Source organism: Hyperolius riggenbachi, chromosome 3 (assembly GCF_040937935.1).
Source record: "Hyperolius riggenbachi isolate aHypRig1 chromosome 3, aHypRig1.pri, whole genome shotgun sequence".
NCBI lineage: Eukaryota > Metazoa > Chordata > Amphibia > Anura > Hyperoliidae > Hyperolius > Hyperolius riggenbachi.
In genome coordinates this window covers 316,561,560-316,580,619 of record NC_090648.1, presented here as the reverse complement: position 1 = coordinate 316,580,619, position 19,060 = coordinate 316,561,560, and the positions used below count along the sequence as shown (strand labels likewise).

Sequence of the window (19,060 nt, the reverse complement as noted above, 5' to 3'; positions counted from 1 at the left end):
TTTGGAGCCTTCAGTAATGCTGCCTTACCTTTGGAATGCCTTACCACACCCAACCAAGATAGCTGCAACCCTGGAGGCATTTACCGTAAATCGAAACTGAAAAGCCACTTGCTCAGTCTAGCATTTATGTAATGAAAAGCCACCTGTTTAGTCAGGCATTTATGATAACATAGCTCCTTTGCAACATTACAAACCCCAACTAATGCTGGGCACACACGGCATTTTTTTTTCTTATCAAACGAGCCGCTGATGGTTCGATTGATCATTTCCAACATGTCCGATCACGCGGCGGATCGATTCCGCGCTCGATCCGAGGACGGACAATGGAAGAGAAACAAAAAGATAAGTGCCCACGGGGACGAGCGGGAATCGATCCGGCGGCTAATCGCATCGTGTATTCCCAGCATAAGTATGATCTGAGACAAGTCTCTGGGCTTTGAGTCATACAGAAGAAAAGCACTTTACAAAAGAGATAAAAGCAAGCCTATGGCCTAGGGGAGCATTTGCATCTGGAGTTTGTCTTTAATATGGTATTTCTATTCTTAAAGAAACAGTACACAGAATAATGCATTTTGGATCTTTATTACAGAAATTAAGCTATAAAACAAACAGCACATAGCACAGTCTAACTTCCACTTTGTAATTTTACCTTCCTAAAGAACGGTTGGTTTTGGCACATTATGAATAACTGATATTTGGGATCAAGCTGACATTTCACAGACAGAACGTAAAAGGTTTGATCTATTCTAACACATGGCAGAGAGGACTTAAAGAAACAGCACAGTGAGAACTGAAAGAAGCATTTTCAGTAACACAGCTAAAGAACAAGGCAACACAAGATGCAAGGCATGCAGTGATTGGGCATTCAGGGAGAAGTCACTCCTTCCATCTTTATAGAATTGCATTTCTTAGGCCTTGCCTATTATAAACTGCTTTACTTCCATGCAACTGTACAAACCTCTAAAACATAAGCAGGCCAATCATAATAAGTCAAATGGGAAAGCAATCCATTGTATCACAAAATCACTGTAGCAGCAATGTGTAAAGTCTTAGGGCCCTTTTCCATTGATGGGATTTGATTTTCCCCAAACACAAACGTAGTGCATGAGCATTTAACCCTAACATAAATGCAGGAGAAAGTCATTGGAAGTGTAGTAAAATCCCATACCAAAACTGAGTGCTGTGCGATATTCAATTTCCAGGTTTTATTGTTTATTTAGTAACTGGTTTTGTTTTTGTTAAGGAATGAATGGAATAAAGAAAACACAACTGCATTATGAAAATGGTCACAAGAAAATCATACTGAAAACTGCTTGGTGTAAAATATGAAAATGGCAGTTACATTGCAGTGCATTTGTGCTTAGGATCTTCAATGGAAAAGGACCCTTGCTTCCTAAAATGACACAGTTTTGAAGATACTGTACACAGAAGGGCTTAGACACACTTATGTGTTGATGGACTGGTTGCAGCAATGCTTAGAGTGCACTATACAATACCATTAGACAGAACGTAGACTGCACTGTCTGCCATTCTTGCATATGGGATGAAACAGCAGGGCATCCAAGACACTCCTGCATGCGCTTCAGTCCGCAGCTCAGTGCTGTCCCATTTAAAGACATTGCATTGGGTCATTGCTGCAACGTAGGACATTGCAGGTATCTTGTGTTGCTGTAAACCAAACAGCCACCTACTTTGCACAGTATGCACAAGCCCTAAGTATTTCAGGACCTGCCCATTTCAGTGACACAGCAGTACTGAATGACCTTTCTTTGGTGTCCTTTAGATACTGCCATACCACCCATCATCTCTAAAGTTATCCTTGTCTACACACGGTGCCCCGCCCCTACGCTGCCGCAGTGTAATGAGTTAAATGAAGCTGTTCCATCATTTTAAAACAAGGAACAAAGTACACATTGCTACTATTGTGACTTTGCTGGGTTACTTTCTTCATCTGACTTTAGTTTTGCTATAAACTAATTAACATGGACAAGTTACACAAAGGCATTCTGAAAAGGAAAAAAAAAATACTTTTTAAGAAACTGATGCTACAGATTTGGCACTCTGTTCTGGCAAACTGCACATAGTTTTGAATGTTTGAAAGTTGATATAGCTGATAATTGAGAATAGTCTGATGATTACCTGAAAAATAATGCCGACAAGCAGCTGTGTAAGTGGCGAGTTACACAGGTTAGTTCTACACCAGATAGCAAGGTCACCTACTTCCTTGCATTTCCTGTAAATCGCAGCACTCACCTTAGCTAATGAGCACAACCTAATGGATGCATCATATTACAGTTATGCAAAATCCAGTAAACCTTCCTGCTTTGACCCCATCCATTTCCTAGCCATTGAGTGTCTTCTCTGTAGCGGTTTGAGATTATTCTTGCTACAGTCACTCACAAGCGTTGCAGGTCACAATGTTTTGCCTTAACTTAGGCGTCCCTTTCTAAAGCTGTGGTGATAATTCGCAAACTATCGTTGAGAATGTTTATTGGGAAAAAAAAAAAAAAATTGTGAGTGAAATGATGTCTCATTTCACTATACCACTCCTAAATTGAGGAAGATGCACTTGAGAAAGTCCAGGTTCTGCCCGACTAACCTCAATCCCTCTCATACTTCTTTAAGAGCTGGCATTGAGTAATGTCAGGTTGGGGAATCATCCACTCTGCCATTGGCTACTGATGGTCATGTGACATGTTTGCCTCACACCTATTTCAGTGACCTCACTCTTTTTTAAATAAACTTATTAAAGAACAATTATACCCACCATCATTCAACAATGTGGGTGGAGGAGACTGTAGATACGTAAAACCATCAATGGAACCACTTGCCTGAAGACACTGTCTCCCGAATAGGAAGTATGACACGTGTACCCATGTGCAGTATCCCATGAATCCCTTTAGTCAAATGAATACAGATGTCCTAAGTAGACTGTACGCAATCAGTTAATGGCCCACCCAGGAGATGTAAACTACAAATTTGAGGTGTATGCTGCTGCATCTGCAGCTTTTTAATCTAAGCACAGAAGTATGTCCAGACAACTGGCACATACCTTTGAGTGCTGTCAGCGCGGACAAGGAAAGCTAAATATTAAAGCTGGAAGAGCCTGGCTTGCAGTGTTTGCCCAGCCCTCCACTCCTTGACTGTCCTTTTATGCACACTGTTGTTTATCACTGGTTCCCTGTGCATCTCACACAAGTGAGAATTTAGGCACAGCAGAAAAAGTTCTTCCAGCAGCGGCACGAACAGTGGACGAAAAGGGATATTGAAGGGAAGTGATAGAATCTACAAAAGTAAGTATTCAGAATGTGTTTATTTTGTTGCGTTTTCTTATTTCAAGTGTGTTTTAACGCAAATGGTTCCAGTGACTGATTTCCGATAAGTATATAGGTCATTCATAACTGCACTCGTCTCCACCCATGCTGCTATATGGTAATGTGTGATGTTCTCCTTTAAGGACAGATGTGGTTTTCATAGTGGTGGAAAGCAGATAGTAGCATTTTAGGAGAGTTCTGAGTTATACTACCCAGAAGGGAGGAGTTGGTGAACGTCTAACAGGATGTCCACAATCTGAAGTTTTCTTAGCTGGTCAAATCAATTTGCACTGACAACTGCCCAATTTGTCAGGTAGTTGACTTCGCACTAGTAACAAACCAAAAAGATACATTTTATAAGGTTTGAAAACCAGTATGAAATTCAGTCCTATAGTTATTCCTTTGTGGTCCTTTGTAAGGTCTACTAGGCTGACATCACACTGGTTTCCTTACCTATAAACTTTCCACCAATATCAGAAGGACTTCAGAAACATAAGCAAAGGATACATGAAATAAATAAAAATCAGTTTAGCATTATATGTCGGTGTTAAAAAAAAATTAAACAGATAGAAGCATTATTATCCTCATGTAAATCTGGAAGTATTTTTCCAGGTTTGTACTTGCAGTCATAACAACACCACCTTTTAACACCAAAGTCTCATTACATCGAAGCACAATCCTGTACACACATTTTCAAAAACACGATCCATGAAATCTTTTTCTATGAAAGCAATGACAGAACAGAGACAGGAAATTAAATCAGGACAGAGTCTGCATGAAGCACCAAAGTGCTAGTGTTGTGCTATCGCTTCTTGCTCCCAGTGGCACCATTGGCAGGCTTGTTAAAACTTCTGCTCATATGTGGAAAGTTCACAGTTGGGGTTCTACTGTTTGGCCCATATAAACCCAAATTCCTAGCAGCGGTAGATTTTCGAAGTGGCTTGACACTTGGAAAAGGGCTGAAAACGTGTCCCCTAGGAGATTTTGATGAAGTTCCACTGTCACTGGAGGAACTGTGAGAGTCAGAAGGTGTTCGCTGAATGGACTGGAATATTTCTGACTTTTCTTTTGGGTCATCAGTGGAGCTCAGCTCCAGTGCTTCAAGTTTGCTTTGTACAACAGTCACGTTTGCATTTTCATCCTGAAACACAGGCTCCGGGGAGTGTCCATCAGCCTTCATATCCATCCTGTCTGAGTCACTTTCTTCTCTCAGGGCTGGCTCAGTATTCTGCTCGGTCTCCTCGCTTTCTTTGGGTGCATCAACCTGATCTTTGGGGATTTCATTTTGCTCTTCAATAAGTCCAATAGTATCCCCGTAACCAAGCTGACATTTGGCTCTGGCAATGTTTTTCCTGTGAACTCGAATATGGGTACGCCATGGAGAATTCAGCTTTCCTTTGGTTTCTTCATTAGGTAGAATCATGGATTTAGATGTTGGAAGCTGGACAGCTGAGTTTTTAGATGACCTGTTTACTTGCTTCAACTTCTTCCCAAGTAACAGATGGTTTATAACTGGAGAATTATTAACCTGAGATGGCAAAATGCTGCTTACCGGACCTTTATCTGGAGAAGGAAATATCAAAGAAAAATGTTAGAACAACTTCATTACCATATTGTAGCAATCTATATATAAAATCTGTTTAATTGAAAAAATGTTTAAAACGTTTTTCAGTTTTAGCATCAACTGAACCATAGGTGGGCGGATACCAAACAGCATTGCTATAGACTACTTTTTTTCCCTATGTTGCTATTACCTTTAGTAGGCATTCTTAATCTGACAGGCTTGAACCTTTTACCGACAGGATTTAGATGAGTCGAATTAGTCCAAAACACTGAGACAATTGATGGGTTATGCAGGAGCACAAGATGTCAGGATAATGGATTTTCGATTACGTAACTAGATATCTTGCACCCAGTCACACACTGCTGAGATGATTGCACGGAATACATATGAACTGCAGAAGGTGTTGGAATTCAATAGGGATGCAGACCCCAGTAAAATCCCAAAGAGGCTCTAACGAGACTCTAACCTATTACCACAAAGTCCAAAGCTAATTTTTTTCTCTTCTAGAGCAGATCTTTAATCTGTAACCAAATACCACAACAAGCCCTGTGCAGTGTATTTTTTTCTGCAACAGGAGAATTTACTAAATAAAATAGGAAGCAATTGTTACACTATCTCAACACATTATATAAATTAACAAATCATCATATATCAGGATTTCATCCAACTTTTAAGCGCAATGAATTAGATTCAGAAACAACAGTCCCACCACCAGTCAGAAAAACATTGAAACAGACACCCATAGCAAACCACATATTGTATCAAAAGGCCAATATACATTATTAGATATGGCTTAGATCAGGTAAGCAATTAACATTGGATATTGATCATTTACCTGAATAGCACTGTACAACACAATATTATGCCTGATATCGGATACCTATGGCAATGTCACTGGCTTTGTTATACTTGATAAAATACAAAGCCTACAGGAGTAGTGAGCATGCATTGCACCTACCCGCAGCTACCCACCCTCTGCATCTGCACTCCTTTATGTGAGAGTAGATAGAAAAATCTAACCATGGATCAAGGTGGCCTTCATTTGTAAATAAGATTTCCAGTAGGCATTTTGATAAATTGGAAGTTAGATTTCATATTTTTGTTACTGGATCTAACAGTGTATGGTGGCCTTACGTGACTGGAAAGAAAGAGGTGAAAGAAACATGTAAGAAGCGAGACATCAGTTGAGGGTTTCAGAGGTGATCTTCTGTAAAACATGTGCAGTAATCCTTTATAAGGGGAGCCAGCTTCAGCGGCGGAAAGATACAGTTCTGTAAAGCACGCGGCTGGGAGATTATTCACAGTAGGGTTGATTTACAAAAGATGGACAACACTGGAGAACATAAGGAATCCAGCAAACCTGGGCTGGATTGTGAAAAAAAAACATTTGCTATTCTGTGTCAAAGAATTGCAACCTCCGTCAGTCACACCGGAAGATGGTGGGGGGATGCTGGAAAGTAAATGAATTAGCAGCTCTATTGTAGTAACATGCAGCACCCAGAGTAAGAACTTTGTTTTGTAAATCCAGGCTGCAATTTACTAATCTCTCAGAAATCCTCACTATACTACATGAGCCAGATGAGCTGCAGTCTGTCACCTAATTTATTTAAGAAGAAAAAAAATCCAGTGCCTGCTTCTGTTCTCCAACCTTAATAAATCAACAACAATAGGCATGATTAGACAAAAGCAGCCAGGCCAGGAAGCCATGGCCTGTGTACCTTCATTAGACCAGTGCCAGAGCCTGGGTCTCTTATACGACAAGAACATATTTAATCTAGTTCTGCTGCATGCAAGTAAACTCAGGGCCGGATGTACATACCAGAAGCCTATAGACAAATATATAATATACAAATTCTGCACCCAAGACTCCTCCCTCTGCAAATTCTGATGAAAGTGTGGGTTCACAAGCCAAACTGCGACCCTGAATGTGCTGGCTACACCCATTCCCTGGCGACCCAGCCATCACCTTTCTCTCACTCCCACTACCCAGCGTGCATGTACTCGCCATCCTAGATCTGCACGGATGTCCCCACCCCTGGAACATAGAGAGAGCTGGATGGATGCGGCTGTAAGGGACTGCCCATCCAGTGCTCTATGGTCCGAGGGCGGGGAGAACAGCACAGCTCCAGGATGGGGAGTGCAGAATTGAGAACCCATGAAAGCCGCTTCTCAGCACATTGGTTGCTCCTGCCTAGTGCTAAATCTTTCCCTGAGTATAGCTCATACGTCTGCATTTACGCAAACAAATGATGTACTGCAGACAATAAGCAAATGCAGCCCTTCCAGCTTAGGAGATCTCTTGATTCTTTCAAGCGTCTGTTAAAATACAGGATGTAAATAACCCGCTCACACAATGTTGAAGAGCCAATTCAAAAAGAATGTGAGGTATTGAGAAAGTATAACAACTATTCTCCTTCTATACTCTGGTACGGCAAAGACTAGGCTGTTAGTACGGAACTGAGGAGAGTCTGGAGAAACATACAGCAGGACTCTGCCTGAGCTACACTCCATGAACTTCAGTTACCAACTGGGAGATGGGAAGAGGGCTAATCTACTGTTTAACTACCTCATCTTCCATTTCAGCCAGTACATTGCCTGCTTTTCATCATTCTCAGCTGACTTGCATTTCATAAGACAGGATGCCTGCACATGTTACACAGAAACAGGAACAAAAACTCAAAACATAGGAACTTATTTTTAAATACCATTATTCAGCTGATCCCTGGGATCTAACAAAATCCCAGGGTCTCTTTCTTCTTCAAGTCCTGAATTAAGAAAACAAAAATGCAGTGTGTGATTATAGAATACAAAATACAGTTTGTTCGAGAACGTTGCCACAGTGTGGTTCGGCAGGTACGAATAACTGAAAAAATGTATGCTACTTGTGGATAGGGATGGTCAGTGAGATTCAAATCATCCAGAGTTGATGCAGGATTTTGAAAATGCATGCATCTTGAAAAGGAATCAATTGGAATCCACCTCAGCAATATTAGTTTGGTCCATTTTCAAACTGCAAACATTTGCAAAATCAGCAGCTGGAATTATCAGCATTTCATTGACTATCCCTATTAGAAAATTACCATAAGATATTTACAAATGAAAGTAGAATTTTAATAAGCCTAGATCAGTGTTGCACAAGGATTTTTGTAATTAAATGCTTTTAAAAATGCAGGTTGAAAGCATTGGCTAAACTGACAGTAAGCTAAAACTGCACTTCTAGGCAACCATGACAACAATACTCTGTTTGCAATACAGAACTGCAGATAGTCCCACCTTAGCTTATAACTAATTAGCTTTACAGAGCAAAAGCCATTGTTACTTATCTACAGTATGTTAGTGCCAACGTTTGCCGACAGCCCACTGACTATCAGTGCCTGTTAATGGTGTGTACACACCTAACAACTGATGTCACCCATTGGGGATCGCTACCCAATCCCCTTGGGCGACATCACTGGGCCGGCTTGAACAGAGGCATGTCAGCTGTGTAGCGGACACCGCATTCTGTTGCTATATGGGGAGGGGGAGCCGAGGGAATACGGAATGGCATATGCATGATGTCACGTGGTAGGCAGGTGAGCGATGTCTTCAAAGAAGTTGGCTGCCCCTCGGCCAAATTGATCTGCCAGGCGGATTACTTGCCGAGTGGGCGTTGCTGGTTAGGAGCCTCTGTACAGATGTCTGTGTGTACGAGGCTTTAGAAACACCACAGATGTGTTTTAAGTGTCAAAATAACCAAGATGAAAAGAAGTTCGATATTAATTTTTGCAATATGGGGAGCAAAACAAAGATGAGCAACAGGATACTAATTTTCTGAATTAATGCTAATTTTGTTGCAGTTGGCATGAAGCTTTGACTTGGACCAGTCAAATACAGCTGCTGCCATAGACCCAATTCCAAACCACATTAGTATTGCAACAAAAAAATTATTATCTAGAGCTGAACTGAATAAAACAATTTTACTCAACATCAATGAAGTGTTGTTTTTGCTTTAAATTATACCTGGTAGCCTTGTATTGACCAAGCTATCCTTACCCTATCCTGATACTTTCAGCTAAATGATTACCCTGTGCTAACCCTAACCTGACCCTAAAAATACTGACAAAGTCAAAAACTACCTTCACTGCTACTAAGCTGCCCTGATCTTCCTGTTAAAAATACAGATGGGTCGGCACCACCAAATAGCAAATAAAGCTATTTTATTACAGCAGTAATAAAAGAGCTTTATTTGCTATTTGGTGGTGCCGACCCATCTGTATTTTTGACTGTTGTGGTCCCAAGGGACACAGGGACACTGGGACGGGGTCGTGGCACACCTCTTTTTGCCAAAGTGCTCCTCACTTCACCTCTTTTGTTCACTGATCTTCCTGTTGGCAGTATTGTCAATATTTATCGAGTAGGGACTGGGCACTACATAATGTAGCAGATTAGGCACAGATAACTACATCAGGCAGAGGTGTGATTAGGTGCTGTGTTTTTGTACAAGTTAAAAAAAAAAAAAGGGGGAAGTAAAAAAAAAAAAAAAAAAGGTACAAGTACTGGGTATTTTTACTGGCAAAGACTGGCTTTGTTTTAAAATGCGATGGTAGTATAAGGGAGTGGGTTTATTCTCCTGGGCCAAGCTGGAGAATTAGGCCAAATATTGGAACCGAGATAAACAAGATGAATACTGTATGATGTGGCTGTGCTGCCATATAAGGATATAATTAGTGAAGGTGTGCTGACTCAGGCAGGGTGGCATTTGCAAGATTTCATTCAGAATGGCTGTTACAAATTGTCAAAGGAGAATCCATGGATGATACTAATGGCACTGAGGATGTGAGCAACATAAAGCAAGTGCTGTATGTAATTTCCAAAGTAGTCTATGTTCACCTGTACTCTTTACACCTACTCTGTTCTACTACTGCCTGAGCAGTCTCCAGAGCATCCCTCCCTTATTTAATGCAGGAAGAATAAGTATAAGCAGATACTCAAATCTCCATGGTGACAATGACCACATGTATAAATAAAAGGGCGTACTGTATACTAATTTTGTTGATTACTCCCGTACATACAGTAATTTTCATCACAGACAGACCAGAATCTTTGAGTTACTGTGCATACAGACTACCACTAAGTTTTCTCTGTAGATTCATAACCTTTACACAAACAAACAAGATATTGGTTCCAAAGCTCCCGGTGATCAACAAGGATCAAAACTAAATGATCCCAGCTTGGCCAAATAAGAAAAAGTATGATGTAACACACTGCTATGCTATATTAGCAAAAAAAAAAAAAAAAACCAAAAAAACTCAACACTGACTAGAGCCATTACCTGCTCTGATGTAGACCTGGTGGATTTGCTGTAGTTGCCTCTTCTTAATCCTGGAGTACTGCTGCTTTAAGAAATTGATGTCCGTCGTCATGCGTTCCATCATCATACTGTTGAATACGGCATGATATTCACTCCGACAGGAATCTATTGCACCTGGGCTCAGTTCTGCAATGTTGCCAAGCTTCTGCTCCTCTCTATGGTCTAAAGAAAATGGAGGAACTGCTAAGACATGGATTTCATAATTAAAAATAACTTAGCATAAACAATTCTATTGAAAAGAGTTTTATTCTGCATGCGATAGGGCAGGGTTCAATTCCCACTAGGCCTTCACAATCTTAGAAGCAATAAGACATCTCTGCTGGTGTCTTGGTTAGTTGTAGTCACAAAATGGACTCAGGTTCTTAATACTGCTTATGGTGGTACTTGGTATGTAAATTATGCATAATCCATGAAGGCAATGCAGTAATGCTTTGGTGTAAATGATCCCAGTTCCCAGCTATCTGAAGTATTGGCTGTGTAGATATCTGTCCCCAGTCAGGAAGGGACTTGTACCGGAGGGAACCACAGATGATTCCTCACAAGCGTTTCGCTGCACACTGTCTGGTTTGTCTGAGAGATTGAGCTCAGCAGTTTTGTTTTTTTTACTGCAGCCAGTGCATTTCAATGAGGTATCGCATGCGTGGTGTAGCAAAGTAGTGCATGTTCTATATTTTTTTCTTTCTAAACGCTATACAGAATCTCAAATGGCTCCTGAAAATGCATAAGCCCCATAGGAAAGTACTACTTACTGCACGATTTTGCATGGGATCTCACATTGCGGCAAAACTGCCTACAATTTCATAGAGAGTATGACCCCTGCCTGAGTTGGGTTTCATGGAGTTGGGTCTCATTTACGCAGAGGAGGCTAGGATTAGATATCACAAAGGGTGTAATTTGCAGGGGTTAAGGGTTAGGCATCAGGGAGGGGCATTTTGCCAAGAGCCTAAGAGATTAATGGCTTGAGCCCAAAAACGCAGTTGTGTCCGCTTTTTAGCAACACAATGTTACAAATGCATAAAAGCAGACAAAAGTGAACACAACTGCGTTAGTGGGCTCAGGCCCTTTAGACATCAACTGGGAAGTGGTGACAATAACACTGGCAAAACCAACTGTGCATACATGAAGTGCCGAAGTATCAGCAATTTCAATGCCACCTTTTTATGTGGTGAAAGAGCAATTCCAGAATAGAAAGTCAACAAAGGGGAGCACTGGGCCAACTGGACCAAGCCAAGATGTATACAAGTCATAGGATTCAAGTCAGTGACAAGAAGTCCATAGAGCAAAGACCAAGAACATGACACGCTACTACCAGAATACAATTCATTTACAGTATTTTCAGTATTTTAACTTGTAGTGCTACAGATAAAAGTTTGGTAAACGTCACAATAATGGAAATGGAAATTTTAATTTACCTTTTATTTGCTTCTGATATCTCTGCAGTTCTGGGGCCAAAAGTCCACTTAATGGGCCAAGGCATCCAATAGAATTAGCATTTATGTCTTCATCATCAATGTCATTTTCTTCATCACTCTCGTGCATTTTGCTTGGGTGCCTTAAACATGAACAAACAATGAATGGCTATACACAACTATCTCACAAATCGAAAACTGTTTTATCTGGCAGCTGCCAAATGAAATTTAAACAATTATTAAAAAATAAAATCTGTATGAGCAGAAAATGTAATAGAACAAGTCTGTACGTGAAATTCAACAAACATTTAACAGAGCCGTCCCAATGTAGTGGATTGAAGAAACAAAGTTCTACTCTATTTTTTCAATACAGTTTTTAAGATCTCTAGATTAGAGTACATTAAAGCTGTAAAAAGACCATGACCAAGAATTGAAGTTCATCTCAATCAGTAGCTAATACCACTTTCCCATGAGAAATCTTTTCCTTTTCACAAACGGATCATCAGGGGGCTCTGTATGGCTGAAATTGTTGTGAAACCCCTCCCACAGTGGGATTCCCACCTTTGAACCTCATTGCATTGTGGGAATTAACAGCTGTTTACAGCTGGGTCAAACTACCAAAACAGAAAGCAGCATCTCCTTCCAATGACATCACCTGCCAGCATTAAAAATGTCACCATGTGGTAAATGTCAGAAAGTAAATCAGGGAGAGGAAAGATTTTACAATGAGAAAAAAATGACTAAATAATTTATACATAATTATTGTAAAAATGAAGCACCTTTTTATTACATTTTCACCGGAGTTCCTCTTTAAGCACATACTATCCAACAGTGGGGTCACATGGGTTCCACCAATAATTCTGCAAGTAATCTCTATCTATCTATCTATCTATCTATCTATCTATCTATCTATCTATATAAAAAAGTTAAGCCCCTGAACAAATTTGGGGCTCGGATAACCCTGACCTCAGTATTGTGCAGGAAGGTTCAGTGTAGGTAAATCGATGTGTGGATGGGCTCATGCACATACTCTACACAAAAGCCAGATTCATGGTCTATATGGAGTATATGTCCCTTCCCAGTTAAAATGAACTCTCACCAGACCGCCTGTCCATGTAACAGAAGGCCCTTCACTGCAGCTAGCATGGTTGCGTAGAACTGCAAATAATGTCTGTAAAGTAGGTGACCCTCCAAGCTCAAATACCACAGTGTCTTCACTCCATTGGTCAACTGACAAATGTATAATTCTTGGACAAGATTACTACACATGATGTATTGTTATTTCATATTTACAGTGTTACTGTTACAGGTGACTTTCTTTTAAAGAGACATTGAAGCGAAAAAAAAAATTATGATATCATGAATTGGTTGTGTAGTAGGGGTAATTACTAGAACATTGGCAGCAAAAAAAACCCTCCATTTTCAGTTATACAGCTTTTTTTTTTTATAACATTGCATCATTCTCTAATATTTGCAGTTTACACATTACTCAGCATTCTACAGGCCCTAAAAGTTTTTTTTTTACAGAACAGGCAGTGAACATTTGACCTGTCCTGAACTGTTCTCTGCAAAAGAAAAACACAATACAGCCTAGATAACCTAATCAGAATTCAGAGCTCTCTGCGACTTTCAAAGCTCAATGGCTATTTGCATAGATAACAACTGGAGTTTAAAGGGGCCCATACACTGAGCCGATTTTCTGGCCGACCGATCGACCCAGATCGATCAATCAATCGATTGAAAATCGGTTGGGAAATCGACCGATCGATGGCCGATTTCGATCGATTTCTCTCGAACTGGCAGGATGGAAAATTTAGGTCGATCTGATGAGATTGCTTATCATTTTGCATTGGCCTTAATGGAAATCTGATGGCAAAAAAATGCCATCAGATCGAATTTCAATAGATTTCAAACTGAAATCTATTGGAATTCTATCCTGGTAAAAAATGTTCTAAAAACGCATCAGATAGATCATCAGATGCATTTCTTATCTATCTGCTGCCAATCTGACGAGTGTATGGGCACCTTAACTCTTCCTGTACTGGAAAAATATTAGACTTATGTCTCTGCTCCTAATGCTTCATTTCTTAGCTGTACTACACAACCAATTCATTATATCATAATTATTTTTTTTTCGCTTCAGTGTCTCTTTAAGGCCTGTGTTAGGCTGGTGGTTTGTGACATTCTTTACCGACTGGGATATTCAGTGCATCTATTTGAGTGTGTTAGCAGTAAAAGTTTGTGCTTCACAATCACAAAATATATAGACCTTTCTTCAAAGCTGCCACAAGATGGCAATATAGATACAATTTGTTTCCATGTCTAAAACGATACTCAAGTTTTTGGCTCTGTATGCATTTCTCATGTCCATATTAACAGTTTTAAATGTGTCACTAGATAGAAAATCCCACAAATGTATTCCATATTCAAAAGAAAAAAAAAAAAAAAAAAAAGGCCTGCTGTTGTAAAACATTTTTTATTGGTCAGATGATGATCAATACGTTTTTGCGCAACAAACATTGATTCAGGTAATACCGTTAATGACTAACTGTACATAATATACCGCAAGCTTTCAACACTTTACGTTTCATTTCTAAGCACAATACAGAACCGTACAAGAGATATACAAGCAATGAGTGCATGTTACATTTGCTTTTGTGTGGTTCTGATTCAGTTGTTTTGCAAGCTTGCATTAAACTATGTATAATTAGTCCTAATGACTAAGGTATTGCCCGAATGAACGTTTGTTGGTTTGAGTTTGAGGTTGGCAATATTTCTGTTGTGAGGCCCAATGTGTGAAGCGATGTTTAATACACACCCTGAAAATGAAGCAGACTTCACTGGTGCTGGGAACGGTGTGATGTTATAGGTGTACTTCTCCCTCAGCTCAGCCAGTTGTGGGAATGGGAAAGAAGCCATGGAGTAAACAGTCTGCATAAAACACAGAAATATTAAGGATTATTACACGAACTTCTAATAAACATTACAGTACCTCTTGGGGTAGGCCAGCTAAGTGTATTCATTGGATTTCCACTGAAACAGAAATAAGTATTTGTAAGGCCTGGAACCCACTAGGAGCGCTTTTCTAAGCGATTGTGATTTGAAAAGCTCTTGCTGATGTAATGCTATGGGTGTAATCCCACTTGAGGGATGGGATTTTTTTTTTAAAAGTCCCCAATAGCATTGCATAGCAAGAGCTTTTCGATTCACTAGCGCTTATAAAAGCTCTGCATGTGGGTCCCAGGCCTAATACACCATTAAATTAAATAATTAGAACATTGCAGGGCAGTTTCTAGGCTAAAATGTACCCAGGGCGAGGGTGTAAAAATTGCACCCCCCCCCCCCCCCCCGTGAAACCAGGTATAGGTGCCCACAGTTTAGCCAGGTATAAGTGCCTGCAGTTTAGTTTAGCCAGGTCTAGTTGCACTCAGTATAGGTAGCCAGCTATAGGTCCCCCCAGTATAGGTAGCCAGGCATAGGTACCCCAGTATAGTTGCCCCCAGTATAGGTTAGCCAGGTAGGTGCCTCCAGTATAGGTAGCCAGTATAGTTGCCCCAGTATAGGTTAGATAGGTAGGTGCCCCCAGTAGAGGTTATATAGGTAGGTGCCCCCAGTACAGGTAAGATAGGTAGGTGCCCCCAGTACAGGTTAGATAGGTAGGTGCCCCCAGTACAGGTTAGATAGGTAGGTGCCCCCAGTACAGGTTAGATAGGTAGGTGCCCCCAGTACAGGTTAGATAGGTAGGTGCCCCCAGTACAGGTTAGATAGGTAGGTGCCCCCAGTACAGGTTAGATAGGATAGGTAGGTGCCCCCAGTATAGGTTAGCTAGGTGGGTGCCTCTAATAGGGAGCCAGAATAGTTGCCCCCAGCATAGGTTAGTTAGTTAGGTGCCTCCAATATAGGTAGCCAGTATATTTGCCACCAGTATAGGCTAGCTAGGTATGTAGGTGCCCCCAATATAGGTTAGATAACTAGGTGCCCCCAGTATAGATTAGATAGGTATGTGCATTTAGTATAGGTTAGATAGGTAGCTGCCCCCAGTATAGGTTAGATAGGTAGCTGCCTCCGGTTATAGTTTGGATTGGTAGCTGCCCCCCAGTATAGGTTAGATTAGGTAGCTGCCCCCCAGTATAGGTTAGATTAGGTAGCTGCCCCCCAGTATAGGTTAGATAGGTAGCTGCCCCCCAGTATCGGTTATATTAGGTAGGTGCCCCCCAGTATAGGTTATATTAGGTAGGTGCCCCCCAGTATAGGTTAGATAAGTAGCTGCCCCCCAGTATAGGTTAGATAGGTAGCTGCCCCCCAGTATAGGTTAGATAGGTAGCTGCCCCCCAGTATAGGTTAGATTAGGTAGCTGCCCCCCAGTATATGTTAGATTAGGTAGCTGCCCCCCAGTATAGGTTAGATAGGTAGCTGCCCCCCAGTATAGGTTAATTAGGTAGGTGCCGCCCAGTATAGGTTAATTAGGTAGGTGCCCCACAGTATAGGTTAGATAGGTAGCTGCCCCCCAGGGTAGGTAGGCGCCCCCCCAGTATAGGTTAATTAGGCATGTGCCCCCCAGTATAGGTTAGATAGGTAGCTGCCCCCCAGGGTAGGTAGGTAGGCGACACCCCCCAATAATAGAGGGAGCGCAGCCGCGGGGAGGGCAGCCCGACCTCTCCCTCCCTTCCTCTCCGGGCCATCCTCCTGCTCCCCCCCTCCGATGCAGAGCACAGCAGCCAGCAGGGAAGCGCTGTAATAGTAACAACTCACCTCCCAGGTTCCAATCGCCGGTCACTAGCCGCTGGTCTTCTCTCTGCACACACGCTGATACACACGCTGCTTCCGGCTAAACAGGAAGCAGCGTGTGTATCAGCGTGTGTGCAGAGGAGGAGACCAGCGGCTAGTGACCGGCGATTGGAACCAGGGAGGCGAGTTGTTACTATTACAGCGCTTCCTTGCTGGCTGCTGCGCTCTGCATCGGAGGGGGGAGCAGGAGGGCGGCCCGGAGAGAGAGGTCGGGCTGCCCTCCCCGTGGCTGACTTCCCCCTCCATTACAGCGCCCCCCCTTCTTCAGCGCTCAGGGCGCCCGCACAGGCCGCACGGCCCAAGAAACGGCCATGGAACATTGTGTACTTTTGTGTAGAACGTCGTGTACTTTTACCAGATTTCCATTTATTTTTAAATGGTTATAGTGAGTCATAACCTTTATTGTTTATACCGTCCTCCTGACTAAGTCACCTTAGATTTTTGAATATATATTTATTATGAGGTATTACATTTATTTGATTTTAGATAGCACTGAAAGTGTGTTATCAGAAAATATGGAGCCAATGTGGTTTTCTGCACTCAATGCAGATACACCAAGGATATTAATTTTAGTTCTTAGCATAGCTAAAGACCATGCACCAAAAAGCTGTCAAAATGTAACAAAGAAAAAACAAGTATACAAAATTTAAATACACCATGTATACATGAGGAGTTCGGTTACCAGATGCAACAAATGTTCAAGCATCTGCCCATAAATGCTAGGCCACCACAGTAAATCCAAATCTCAGTCCATTCACTATTTTATTTAAAGGGGAACTAAAGTGAGGGTGATCTGGTGGCAGCCATATTTATCTCCTTTTATACAATAACAGTTGCCCAGCTGTCCTGCTGATCTATTTAGCTACAATAGTGTCTGAAGCACACCAGAAAGAAACAAGCATGCAGCTTATCTTGTCAGATCTGACAATAATGTCAGTAACACCTGATCTGCTGCATGCTTGCTCAGGGGCTAAGGCTAAAAGTATTAGAGGCAAAGGATCAGCAGGATAGCCAGGTAACTGGTATTGCTGAAAAGTAAATATGGCAGCCTCCACTGCTCAATCACTTCAGTTGCCCTTTAAAGAACAAGCGACACCCATGCTAACCTAGAAATACAAAACACATATATAAGTAGATTAATACTACTACTACTTACATAACAGATGTATTGTGCTATCCACGTAATGATTCCTGTGAATTTTATAAAGGAAATGCAGAAAATCCTATTCTAGGCAGTGGCCATCTTGCCAAGCTAATGCTGACATCATATCCTCCCTGACTTTGTTTTCCCCCCTCCCTTCTCTTGCTCATTGTGTATTCATTAGCTGCCCTCCTCCCAGAGTCTTCAGACACTCCCACTGAGGTGTATACTAACAACTGCACTGGTTTTTATTTACACATCCAATCACTGAGTCACCTCAGCCTTGCTTGTATACATAAGTAATCAGAGGGGGATTCTGATAAGCAGCTAGGCAGGGAAATGAATGCTGGGAGTTATTTGTATCTATAATATATTCCTCCTCTTCCATTTAACTCTTTGGCACTGTTTGGCACTAGGGCCAGTGGTCCTAAAGTATGTGATAACTACAAACCATAACAGCAGAAAAAGTTTTGCAAGTTTTGAATGCAGGGTTAGCATCTTTATCACTTAATACACTCAGACCAGTTGCTGTTGAAATTTGATTTTTATGGTGACCATACCACTTTAATGGTTCATGCAGGTACATTCTAAAAACCTCTTCATAGCCGATTGCTCTAATTGGGAAAACCAAAAAGCCTGTGTAAGCAGCTGCCCCAAAAGCACATGGACAAAGAACAGGACTGAATGCTGCTGCACAGGTTAGATATATACAGTATGCAGAGCAGTTTCTAGGTATAGACCATGTAGTGGTCACAGTGTCCTTTCGTTTTGTAGTCACTGCTGTCTGCATTCTGTTTGGGAGCCCATCAGTATGGAGGAGAGAGCAGACTGCAAAGCCTACTCTTCTGCCTATACTGGACACTACATGAGCACGGAAGAGACAAAAAATTCAATAGTATGCCTTTCTTGCTCCACAGGACGCAGAATTACAGTACTGATTTGCACGGGGCAAATCAGATTTAAGTACCTGTCAAGCTAACATGTATCTGCTTAAAGGGACCCCGAGCACTTACCTGGCGCTTCCTCCAGCCCACCGTAGGCTGCAACGTCCCCCGGCATCCTCCTGGCTCCTCTCCCGGCTGGCAGCTCCGTTACGGTAAGACTTTCAGGCTGAAGTAGTCAGGCTTGCTTCCAGATTTGCAGATCTGCGTCATCACGCCAGCCGGCTATGCATCATCATGCTGGGTGGCGTGAGAGTCCTGCGCATGCACAGTTCTCTAATATTGAACTGCACATGCGCAGGACTCTCACGCCGGCCAGTGTGAAGATGCATAGCAGGCTGGCGTGATGTTGCAGTTCAGCAAAGCGGGAAGCAGGCCTGACGACTTCAGGCCGAAGTTGTACCATAAAGCTGCCAGCCAGGTCCGGGAGAGGAGCCAGAAGGATGCCAGGGGACCTTGCGGTGGGCTGGAGGAAACCCCAGGTAAATCACATTTCATTTTTAATGAGTGCTCAGGGTCCCTTTATATCAAACCTAATTATTCCTGTGCAAAC

The 19,060-nt window shown here is 41.8% G+C and overlaps 1 protein-coding gene across 5 annotated transcripts in view; it reads right to left on the bottom strand.

Annotated features, from left to right (window-relative positions):
- Nucleotides 1-566: 566 nt before the first annotated feature.
- TBC1D30 (TBC1 domain family member 30) overlaps nt 567-19,060 on the bottom strand; it is a 70,710-nt gene continuing 52,216 nt past the window's right edge. For 3 of the 5 annotated variants that reach the window (XM_068276750.1, XM_068276751.1, XM_068276754.1), the window contains 5 exons: nt 14,456-14,568; nt 11,641-11,780; nt 10,190-10,390; nt 7,584-7,643; nt 567-4,877 (listed from right to left, as the gene is read on the bottom strand). In XM_068276750.1, the coding sequence (XP_068132851.1) occupies nt 4,117-4,877; nt 7,584-7,643; nt 10,190-10,390; nt 11,641-11,780; nt 14,456-14,568 (1,275 nt within the window). In that variant the 3' untranslated portion in view covers nt 567-4,116. The remainder of the gene's footprint in view (nt 4,878-7,583; nt 7,644-10,189; nt 10,391-11,640; nt 11,781-14,455; nt 14,569-19,060) is intronic. The other 2 variants (XM_068276752.1, XM_068276755.1) reach the window with 1 other exon arrangement.